This window comes from Hipposideros armiger, unplaced genomic scaffold, assembly GCF_001890085.2.
Source record: "Hipposideros armiger isolate ML-2016 unplaced genomic scaffold, ASM189008v1 scaffold_15, whole genome shotgun sequence".
Lineage (NCBI taxonomy): Eukaryota > Metazoa > Chordata > Mammalia > Chiroptera > Hipposideridae > Hipposideros > Hipposideros armiger.
Genome location: NW_017731365.1, coordinates 3,433,848 through 3,445,872, shown reverse-complemented (window position 1 = coordinate 3,445,872; position 12,025 = coordinate 3,433,848). Strand labels below are relative to the sequence as shown.

General features: G+C 42.8%; 1 protein-coding gene across 5 annotated transcripts in view; it reads right to left on the bottom strand.

Annotated features, from left to right (window-relative positions):
* The window catches only part of SGPL1 (sphingosine-1-phosphate lyase 1), a 55,304-nt gene extending 44,048 nt beyond the window's left edge, over positions 1-11,256 (bottom strand). The window contains exons 1-2 of one of the 5 annotated variants that reach the window (XM_019625281.1): positions 11,081-11,256; positions 10,209-10,270 (exon numbers count right to left, since the gene is read on the bottom strand). In XM_019625281.1, the coding sequence (XP_019480826.1) occupies positions 10,209-10,235 (27 nt within the window). In that variant the 5' untranslated portion in view covers positions 10,236-10,270; positions 11,081-11,256. Of the gene's footprint in view, positions 1-10,208; positions 10,271-10,529; positions 10,683-10,847; positions 10,867-10,989; positions 11,009-11,080 lie in introns of those variants that run through there. The other 4 variants (XM_019625271.1, XM_019625304.1, XM_019625295.1 and 1 more) reach the window with 4 other exon arrangements.
* Between the last annotated feature and the right edge of the window lie 769 nt (positions 11,257-12,025).

Genomic DNA, 12,025 nt, shown 5'->3' with positions numbered 1-12,025 from the left:
AAGAACAAAACAACAGCAACTTGTCTGTTCCCCTTCCCCCAATTCCCCAGCACTGTTCCCATCCCCCAATTCCCCAATAAAAATCTTTAAAAAAAAAAGAGTGCGGGCTCTGAGCAACAGGGTCACTGGTTCGATTCCCACATGGGCAGGTGAGCTGAGCCCGAGTTGAGCTGCCAATGAGCTGCCAAAGGTGGCAGGATGGCTCAGCTCATGAGAGCACATGCTCCTAACAACAAGGTTGCCTGTTCGAGATGGTGGGCTATGCCCGCCGGTAACTAAAGACTGAACTCGGCACCTTGAGCTGAGCTAGCATCTGGGTGGCTCAGGGGATAGAGCGTGAGCTCTTAACAACAAGGCTGCTGGTTCGACTCCCACATGGGATGGTGTCTGTGCCCACCCGCAACTAATCAAACACATTAGTTCTTGAGCTGAGCAGCGCAACTGGACTTGGAGCTGAGTTTGCTGCACCTTCCACAACTAAGACTGAAAGACAACAACTTGGCTGGGTCCCCTTCCCCAATTCCCCAACACTGTTCCCCTCCCCCTAATTCCCTAATAAAAAATCTTAAATAAAAAAATTAAAACAATAAAGTAAAAATTTTAAAAATTAAAAAGAAAAAATAATGTGTATTTCCAATGGAAAATTATGCTTCATCTAGGACATCCCTCTGGGTTATCTGATTATGATTATATAGAAGTTATTTTACAACTCTGAAAGTCATAGATAATCGATGGCAATACAAACTAATCTTCATCTATAAAAAGGCAAAATCTGCCATGTCCAGTAGAGGTTCAAATAGCTTCCCTCCTCCACTATGGAAGAAACTAATTTTGCCTCCTGATCGAACAAACAGGGTCTGGCCGGTTCAATATTTTAATATTCCTGATCGATAAATGTGTCTGTTCTTTGGACTTCTCCTTTAAACTGATTATAACATCTTCCTGGATTCTTCATTCTGACTAAAACAAAATCTTTAATGTGTGTACATTTTATATCTGTATGATTGTCATGATTTTACCTTCATTTGAAAATTATCTTTTAACAAAAGCTAAATCTTCTCAGTCCCCTAAACTTCCGTCAAAAAAATATGCTTGGGAACATAAAATCTTGTAAATAATTATAAAGGGTTCAAGACAGCCTGAAGGCCATTCATTGGGGTCCATATTCCACATAATAACCCTTCTCTAAAACGAATCCTACAAGTGGCCTTAACATGGCAAACTAGTCTATTATTTGTAACCCAAGACCCCTACGTTCCCTGTAAGTAAAAACAAAATAGAAACACTATTGGATATAGCCATTACTTAAAATACTCCAGGAAAAGCCTTATGACTATAATAAAAAGAAATGAAGTCCTGATTTATGCTACAACATGGATGAACCTTGAAAACATGGTAAGTGAAAAAAGCCAATCATGAAAACCACATACTCTATGATTCCATTTATATGAAATGTTCTGAATAAGGAAATTCTATAGATAAAAGTTGTTTAATGTTTGCCTAGGGCTAGGGGGATTGAGAGGACATAAGGATGTAACTGCTAATAAGTATGGGGCTTCTTCTGAAAATGTTCTAAAAGTGACTGTGGTGACAGTTTCACAACTCCGTGAATATACTAAAAACCTCTGAATTGTATACTTTAAAAAAAAAAAGCACTATGATGGAGCAATTCCATTTATGGTCACCAAATATTCGCTCAGCTAAGACCAACTACCTAGGATTGTTTGGATTCACAGGCTTTCTTTAAAAAAATAAATAAATGCCTTTCTAAAAATAGTTTCCAAATGGGCCAAAGATAGCAGAAACTTTGCAATTCCAGAAAGTAAAGCTTTGGACTCAAATAAAGCAACCAAAAGTATCTAATAACGTAGAAATTTGAAGCACAATTATATAATCTAGACAAAGAGGGTCATTATTGTTTAAAGGTATGTATTTTGAAGAGTCTATACACAGAATTACTAAGTGCTAAAATGATGAAACTTTTTAAAAACACTGTTTTTCCTTTAGCAATTCATAAGCACACGCTCAAGCCACTACCCCAGATATCTGACAAGGACAGAGATTTCTGAGTATTGTCCTCAACTGACCACTCATCACTACTCCTGGGGACTCTCTGCGTCGTGTTAATGCCGTTCTTTAGGCAGCTGTGGTGTCCTAGGAGGTCTGGGCTGGTAATCAAAGGCTGAGAGTCTAATTTTAGCTTTCATTTACAACCTGAGTGACCTTCGGCACATTATTGAACCCCTATGCAGCTGATCTTGCTCATCTGCAAAAACAGATGCCATTGTTCTAATTCAAGAATAAGTTCACAAGACAAAAAGATGCACCATCCACTCACAGGGTTGTTGTGCAGATTAAAGGTGGCAAGGTAATAAGAAAATGACTGCATAAGATAAGAAACACTAAATATTTAATGAATCTGAATTCTCTGATGATAAACGTTTTCCTTTCGTCTTCAGTGAGCAGTGAGAGAAATAACCTTAGGAATGTCCCAGTCACAAGGAGGTAGAGCTGGGAGAGATTTTCAGTAGTTTGATTTATGCCTATGTTGTATTTTCTTACAGGTGATGGTAATAAAATACACGTTAATAATGAGCTGCTCCTGAGTTTTGTTAGACAGATGTTGTCAACTCTGCCTTCAAAACTCTAATCAGAAGGCTGCAAGTGACCCTTGACCTACAAAACATTACATCGGCTACCATGTATTACAGATCAGAAGCCTGATTTCAGTCACTCACGCAGACTGCTGTGGACTGCTACAGCCATGACTCTTGGGAAAGCATCTGAAATCCTGAGTTCATTAAAAAGGGCTGGAGATTTCTAACATGTAACCCTGGGCTTCCTTCCACCCTTGCTGCGATACAGCTGGACAAGGAGCAGGTACGCCATGGCATGCTCAGGGTTTTCTGAGACTCCTTCCTATTGAAGTTAGAAAACAGAATTTTCTATTTGCCTCAACTGTCTCAAAGACTCAGTACCATTAAGACTGGAACTCAAGATAGGATGGATGCATCCCTTTTGGAAAAAGTTTCCAGAGAAGGTCTCTCCAACACTGAGCACAAAGTCTAAATTTACCACAACAGAAACCACTACTTTGGGATTCCAAAGAGTTCCAGAGGATTATGATTTTAGTCTTGGAATTAACTGTTAAAAATGGGGTTTTACGGGCTAGCCGAGTGGCTCAGTTGGTTACACAAAAGATAAACTGTATTGATAAAAAGTTCAAAAATCAGCAAAACTAACCAATAGTGAGAATGGTAACCTTTGGTGGGTATCAACTGGGAGGGATATGAGGAACTTGCTGGGATACTGGACATTTTTCAGTCTTGATCGGGGCAGTGAGTACCGTATATCCACACGCAAATATTTATTGACCTGTACACTTAAGATTCATGCCCTTTATGCAAGTTATACCTCAAAAAAATGTTACTATCATTTTTTTAATTCAAAAGTGATTTACTCACTTCATGGGATAACAGGACACATATAGTAACAGTGCACCAGAACAATGGGCTACAACTGTTCTGCAGTTTCTGCCTGTGTAACAGGCAAGTCATTCATTCATCAAACATTTAGTTGGCCTATTTCATGACAAAAAGCTCATGTAGTTGTATTACTCTAACTGAAAAAGCATTATTAGATAAAAAGCACAACTTACTAGGTAAGAAGTAACAATGTTAACTCTGTATGAACCTAGTAAAAAAATCTCAAAATATATACAACAAAATTCAACAGAACTACCAGGAGAAATAGATAAATAATTGATAAGGCATAAGACTTGAAGAGGCGCCCATAAAACCGGAAATCCAAATAGTCAATAAACATTTAAAAGGCCACACTAGTAATCAGGGAAATGCATATGAAAACTAGATTTCATTCCTATCAAATTGACAAAAAAAAAAAAGCCTTATAAATATCAAGTTTGTCAGGCTGTGTGGGAACAAGAACTCTCATTTACCAGTTGTATATGTATAGGAGTATAAATTGTATCAACCTATTTAGAAAAGTTTGGCATTATCTAGTAAAGTTAAGAATGGACAGCCTTTACAATTCAACAATTCCACTCCTAGGCATAAATCCAAGAAAAATCCTTACATTTGTGATCACTTGCCATACACACGAAAGTTCATAACCATAATGTTCAAAATCGGAACAACCCAAATGTCCACCATCAGTGAGATGGAGAAATAAACTGTGGCGGTCATACAATGACTCACCACACAGTGATGACAATGAAAGAACTAAACTACATGCAGCAACGTGAATGCATTTCACAAATACTGAGCAACAGGAAAATCACAAAAAAACCTATATAAATCCATGTATATCAAGTTACAAAATAAATAAATCTAAATTTAGGGTCGCATACATAGATGGCAACACAATGTTTTGTTTTTTTTAAACAGCAAAGGATAGCAGTTACCCCTAGAGTGAAGGGAAGGAGGTGTAATCAGGGTGGGGCACGTGGGGTTGGGGGAGGTCAATGTTCTATTTCTTGAACTGGGTGGTAGGTAGAGGATTTTTTTCTTTATTGTTATTCTTTAAAATGTAGATACGTGCTTCCTACACTTTCTGTAGAGTCATCAATTTCACATGAAGACATTTTTAGTTGAGAGGGAAGCAAGCCCATCTTCTTCCCTCCGCTTCCTGCTGAAGAAAGCACGGACCTGACAGCCCCGGCTCAGAGCCGCTCGCCTGGACCAGGCGGGGGTGCACCGTGCGTGCTGGAACTTCCTCAAACACCTAGGAATGGCCGTTTCCATCATAAACTGACTCCTCTGGATTCCTCTTACTTTAAAGGTTTCTATGTTTTAAAACTGTCTATTACTTTAGATTTTTCTTTTATATACAGCCAAACCTAATCAAAACGGATACATTCAGTGATCTGGACAAATAAGAAACTTTCTAACAGTTAAAGCTGTCCTACAACGGGAAGAGCTCCCTGAGAGAGTATTCCACACCCACTGCTGGCAGGGACCTGGGGAAGGGGTCCCTCCCCAGCAAGGGGAGCTGGACTGCAGGCTTTCTAAAGGCAGGTTAGGCAGTGATGATTCTAGGGCTGCTACCGGAACAAAGCAGCTCTGGGCTTGCCAAAGCTGTGGCAACACATGGTCTCTGAGTCGATCCTTCTGTTATCAGTGAGAACATTCCTTTTCTATAATAGTCCAGAGGCTGCTCAGATACTACCTTCTCACTGAGCCCTTCATAACTACCTTGACCTTGACTTCAGTATGCTAAAGGACCTTTGCGCCTCCAGGTCCTCCACCAACCTTCTCCAACTCTGCTGTGTGCCTCATGGGGCTACCTCCTGTGAATTAGATCATCCAGCCTCCCTCCTCCTCTGCTTCCCAGTTGGGTTTGATCAATAAGAGGCTCCACCGTGGGATCACAGGGTAGGAAAAGAAAGAGTCTGAGGTATTTAGTCCTCTTGATTCCTTTTCTGCTAGGCCACTGCTTGGCAGTGGCTACGGTCCTACAGGTTACCCTGTCCTTCAGAAAGCTCTCTCAAGGTTCCAGAAACTACTCCCCTTCCTGGTTCCTTCAGGCCTAAGAGCGAGAATGCCTCTTAGCTGAGTTGTTTCATCATCCCCCGTTGGTCTTCCTTAGCCCTGCCCAGCTTTGTACATAGCCCCTGCATCTCATCAATCACACTGTTGGAGTGTGCCAGGAGATAACGGATATACCCAACGAACTACTTGCTGCCTTCCCAGATGGCTCCTATCTCCCCTGACCCCACAGCACGGTTTCTCTCTCAGTAATTGGGTTCCTCTGTATGTTTCCAAATATGGACTGATTCACTACAAATCAAGTCCCTATGGAAAATTCTTAATCCCACGCTGATTCCCACTTCTGCCACCGCTGCTGTGTTCAAACTCTATGGAATATTAGATTGGACAAAACCTAATTAAGAAGGGAAATGTTACTAAAAATTCCTGACAGAAAGACAGCAAAGTCAAGACAAATACTGGGGTTTGGGGGTTATCTGTTTATAACTCCCCTTTTCTTTAGATTAAAGGCGCAGAAATTATCATACTTGTTATTATAGTTTTGCTTTATTTATAAGATTGAAACAATGCCAAATACAGTGCTCATCCTACAATGGCCACTCAAATTGCTAACAAAATTTTATACGCCCGATCAGTCCTAATGAATTCTCCCTTTCTCCTAGACCAGCGGTTCTCAACCTTCCTAATGCCGCGACCCCTTAATACAGTTCCTGATGTTGTGGTGACCCCCAACCATAAAATTATTTTCGTTGCTACTCTATAACTGTAATTTTGTTACTGTTATGAATCGTAATGTAAATATCTTTTTGTTTTCCGATGGTCTTAGGCGTCCCCTGTGAAAGGGTCGTTCAACCCCCAAAGGGGTCGCGACCCACAGGTTGAGAACCGCTGTACCTAGACAATCCTACAAATAAGACACTGGATTCAAACAATAGAAATGAGTTTTTCATGTCGATCTTTCAGTTTACTGCTTAAATCGCAACTGAGATGCATAAAGAAAGCATCCCTAAAAAAAATTTAGGGGTCAAAGATAAAGTCTAAGATCTGGAAAGATTCGAGTTTTGAACCTGAAAAGCAAAACGGAAACAGGCTTATCGTGTCCAAATCATGAAGAATGCTGCAAAAATGTTGCAGAGGAAAGCATTTCTTAAGAATGTTACTCTACTAGAAGACCATGCTATACACTCTCCTATATATATTCCAAAGCAGTAGGACTTGATCTACGGGCAAAATAACCCCAAGTAACACTACAACAGACCCATTAAACTCAAAGAAAAGACTCATTCCCCACTCGTATGAATGCCTAGGCTATACAGATACCATTATCTACTCGTATGTTAAGGAACCCTACACCAGGGTTTCTCAACCTGGGCACTACTGCCATTTTAGGCCAGAAAATTCTTCGGTTGTGGGAAACTGTGTGCATAGTAGGGTGTTTAATTGTATCCCTGACCTCTAGCACTCCTCAAGTGTGACAATCAAAAATATCTCCAGGGCCGGGCGAGTGGCGCGATGGTTAAGAACTGGCTTGGGACGCCAGAGGGCCCCGGTTCGGATCCCACATATGAGGGCCAGTGACACTGCCCTCCACAGCTAAGATGCTGAACAACAGCTCAACCTGGAACTGGGCTGGCGACGGCAGAGGCTGTAGCCCCTGTGGCAGTGGGTTGCCATGGGCTACCGTGTGTAGCCAGCAGCCAGCATGAGCAGCCAGCAGCCGCAGTGAGTGGCTGTCCAGAAGCCGGCGACTGATCTGCCTCGCCCGGGAAGAGCGCAATGATGGTGCCAATTTGGGCCAGTGAAGCAACGTCCTCCACAACTAGACTGAAGAACAAAACGACAACAACTTGTCTGTTCCCCTTCCCCCAATTCCCCAGCACTGTTCCCATCCCCCCAATTCCCCAATAAAAATCTTAAAAAAAAAAAATATCTCCAGACATTGCCAAATGTCCTTGGGGGGCAAAATCGCCTCTGGTCGAGAACCTCAGCCCTAGACAAACAATTATCACTCAAACCCCAACCAGCTTACCATGGTGCAAATAGTAACCTTGATTCACTCATTTGGATGGAAAAAAGAGAAAAACCACCTAAGGAGTAGACTGAGTTTTATAAAGTACCTTCTTAATAGTTACAAGTATTTGGCAACTTGCAGCCCTCGCTTAAGGAGAATACAGATGAAAAGAATGGTTGTAAAAATGGAGAAAGAGTGATTAAAAAATTGCCTGACTTGAATTCCCTCAGAAAGCATGGCAATTCTCAGATGAATACACTCACTCATTTTATTCTCTCTGAGACATAGGTGGAAAATATTACAGCCCATGACATGTCATATATGAGCAAACAGAAAACGGCAGGCAAGCCACCCTCATCAAATGAGGGCAAAATCAAGGGCAGTTAACACGCTGAGGGCTGACAGCCCAAGCCCCTTATTCTGAAATGCAAGGTTTATCATATATGGACTCCAGTTGATCTTCAAATTTTATCATCATAACATACTGTCCTCACAAGTGGTTTTCAACCTTATCAAACCAAATGCCCTCTTTGTATAACAAATATTTTATAATGCCCTATATTATTCTAAAATGAAATTCAAAGATTATAACATTATACCTATAGACATAACCTTTAAAATTTCAATATAACGCCCTAACTGCAATATAAAAGAAAATAAACAAGAAGGTTTGTATAATAAAACATGTGTTTTCAGACAAGACTATAGAAAACAAATACCTAAACACACAATTCCAAAACGCCCCCTAGAGGGTAGAGCTATCCCACCCCTTCTGTTCTACACAAACGCTGTCCCATCAGTTACAAAGTTCAACAACCTCTGTCCTATTCCGTGAGTATGACCCAAGTCAGGTCATCTGTGGTTAATATGTGGCTTCACCACTTCATGGCTGTGGTACCCTCTCTAAGTCTAGTTTTTCAACTATAAAAGGAGGATACCAGCATATTTTCCAAAAGATTTTTGTGAAAATTAACCAAGTGTGTAGAGTATCTATTTCTGCACCTAACATGTAATATATGCTCAATAAATGTTAGCTATTGGACTTATATTATTGTTCTTGAATCCACCCTGTATTGTGTCCTAGCTTATGACCATCTCACTCCCCCAAGCAGAAAGGATGGATGGCTGGATATCCATTTATCAGAGATATTCTAAAAAGCATTCATGTACAACATAAATAAGAAGTTGCATCATAGGACTTCTAAGATTGTTTCTAATTCTGAGACTCTATTATACACTTCCCTGCATGGAAGTTATGTTTTTATTAACTGGGATTCTTTTTTCCTAGAGGGCCAAGAACATGTCTTACACATCATATAAAGTAGCTAGAGAAACACCTTGCACTCAAATCATAATGGTTTAGTGCCCACATTGAGAACTCAGCTCTGGTCATTGGTTTTTTACCATTTAGCCTCAAATAGCAGAGTACAGTTAAGAAAGGAATGCCAACTTTTCCAGTTTAAGTACTTCAACCAACATGTATGGTGTCTTCAGAGAGGGATGATTCTCGAAGACCAGTGGTTTTTCATGTGAATTAATTCCCTACACCAACAAGCAAAGCCAACACCCCTAAACATTCTACATAATCAAATGAGGAAGTGAAAAGTAGTAGCAACAGCTAGAGAAATACCTCAAAACAAAACTGATTCCAAAGTTAATATTCTGAATTAAAGCACTCACTGCTCAGGCTATTAAAGGGAACCCACAGGCCCAAGAAGTAATAAGCACATCTCTGGGCACAGAGGTATATCCATCCTATTACCTACTGTGATCTTAATTTATATTAACATACTGATCTACGAGGAAAAACAGAAATTGCCAATTCTTACAAATCATTCTGCATAACCCTCCAGTGCTAACAGTGGTTATCCCTGAGTAGTGGAATTATTAGGGGCTGCTTCCTTTTGCTTATTTATAATTTCCTATTTTTCTAACATACTGCTTTTGTAATAAAAATTTAAAATTACATAAAGCAATTTATCTATTGATAATACATGAAATTTGAGGCAAGAAACTATTTTAGGTGAAATCGCCATCAGGATCTGTAGATAAACCAAGTATTTATCTATGATTCTAAAATCATCCTTGCTCCCCACCTCAAACCAGAATTCATCACAACTTAGTTTCCATCTTTATCCCTCCCAGAAACCTTACAGGTTTTGCCACTGTAGGAAGTCAGCATCTAGTATAAGAAAGCCTCACTATTATTAGTTTTTGCCAACTTCCCAGTGACAGCTACCAACTCTCTGATTCAACAAGCATTTTGTTAATCACTTACTATATACAGAGCACCATGATAGATGTTTATTCATCTCTATACAAACATGATATCTGTCTTCCCCGGAATATAGTCTGGGAGACAAACACTTTTAAACTGATATACGATAGAACCAGATAAAATGTAAAATACAAGTTTTAAAACTGCTCTGGTAGTATGGGGAGAGATTAAAACCAACTACAAGAATTTTGAAAAAGATTCTTCTTCATGTATATTAAACATATATATTCATATATTGAACGCATTTATCCATTCTTAATCACTAAGCCCAAAATAAAGGTGCCAGAAACGCTCAGCTACCAAAAGCAAGCAAGCATCAGAGGTGAAATCTACACACTTGGATCCTTTGGACTAAAAATAAAACATAAGGCACAAGTGCCTTACAACAAGGAGGATTGTGGAAAAAACTCACCAACATCAGTAGGTCCGTACTGGGCATCTTCCTCTTCCAGCCGCACTTTCAGGGCCTCCCCTCTGCAAAAAGGAACCAGGTTTGTTTACTTCTCTTCTAAAGCTTTGAACTATCGCGTTGGCCGCCTAGATTCGACAGAGAATCAAGAAATGGTTCTCTCCCTCCTTTGAGAGCTCGGATTTCACTCCCAGATATCACACTCCACCCCCAGCACCCCAAACCGGCGAATCAGAACCCTGGCTGGCTTTATGCTTCCCTCCTACAGCAGACCGAACGAATCCAGAACCAGCCTCCCACAAAGCAAGGCCCCCAGGTAAATACCAGGGCGACGCCCAACTCTCTCCGGACTAAGGCCCGGAGCCCCGGAGCCTGGCCCATTCAATCCAACCCCGCGGAGCGTCGGACGCAGAAGAGAGCCCGCCCCCAGGATGCAGCCTTCCCCGGACTCCCTTTAGAAAGAGGCTGGCCTTGCTCTCGACTTCATCCCTCCCTCCCTAGAACCCTTTCCTCTCTGGCGAAGGATCAGCACATCCTGCCGGCCCCAACCCATTCCTACCCCGTCGTGGGAGTGGAGTTTCAGATCCCGTTCCCTGTCGGCCCTGGTGCCCTCCCCCATCCACTCGCGAACCTTGCACTCACTCAGACCTCGGGTGCTCAGCGCCCCCACCTTCTGCCCGAACCCGATCTCGCCCAGCATCTGCTAGCCCCACAGTCCCGCCCGGCCCTTCCTCCTCTCCTCACTCCTCCCACCCAGGACCACCCTCCCGCCCCCAGTCCCGACCCTCCTCTCGTTTCCCGCGCCGGGACCGCTTTCCACTCAGTCCCGACTCTCCTCCCACTCCAAACCCGCAGCCCTCCTCCCCAGCCCTGACCCTCCTCCTTCCTCCGTAGCCGTGACCCCTTCCACCTCCTCAGCCCGGAACCAGCGTCCCCACTTCTTCCTTTGGACACTCGCCACCCGCCACTGTCCTCTTCCCCGCAAGACCACTTTGTGAGTGACGGGGCTCGGGCTCCCTCTGCCGCAGCTGAGATTAGAGGTCGGACGCGGGCGGCCCCGCCCCTCCAGGGCGACCCCGCCCCTCCCCGCCCGGAAATGGCTCCCAGGACCCTGCGTGCGCGGCCCCGCTGCCCGCCGCGCGCACGCCTCTCCCTGGGGTCCGTGGCGCGTGCGCGTCGCCTGCTGGCCAGGCAGGGACCGGCACCCGGGCCTTCCTGGGAAGGTGTAACTGCCGTCCCAAGACAGCAGCTTCTCCTTCAGGCTGCCTTTTCAAAAACCAACTTATTGGCCACATATGGTCACTTGTAGCCCCTGAGAGAGTTGGCCTGCAGAACACCACAAACTGATCTAAATAAACCACCCAAGATGGGACTCTAGAGGAGGCCTTTGGGGTTTTAATGAGTGACCCACGGATTTTGCCCCTTGTCTTTTACCTGGAGACTTCCATCGAGGACAGTGATGCCCAAAGACAAGGACATGGAAATTCCCTTAATGGATGTATCACCCATCTCCCCCTTCCCCCACAAAAATGGGGGACAGGCTACAGGTTGGGGGGAGGAAGAAACTTTCCTCTACCCTCAAGGATTTTTCAGCTGGTCTAATAATCTAATAGACATGAGACAGGTTAGCAAGAGAAAATGACACAATACAATTACATACATATGCATGGGAACCCCACATACATGAGAGGTCCAAGGGTAGAAGGGGGAAAATGAGGTATGTATGACATTCTGAGCTAAGAAAGAGGTAAGCCACCTTGGGGCTTCAGAAGGTAATTGCAGGGAGAGCACATGTTCAGCAATTAGAACTTTGCCCTGCA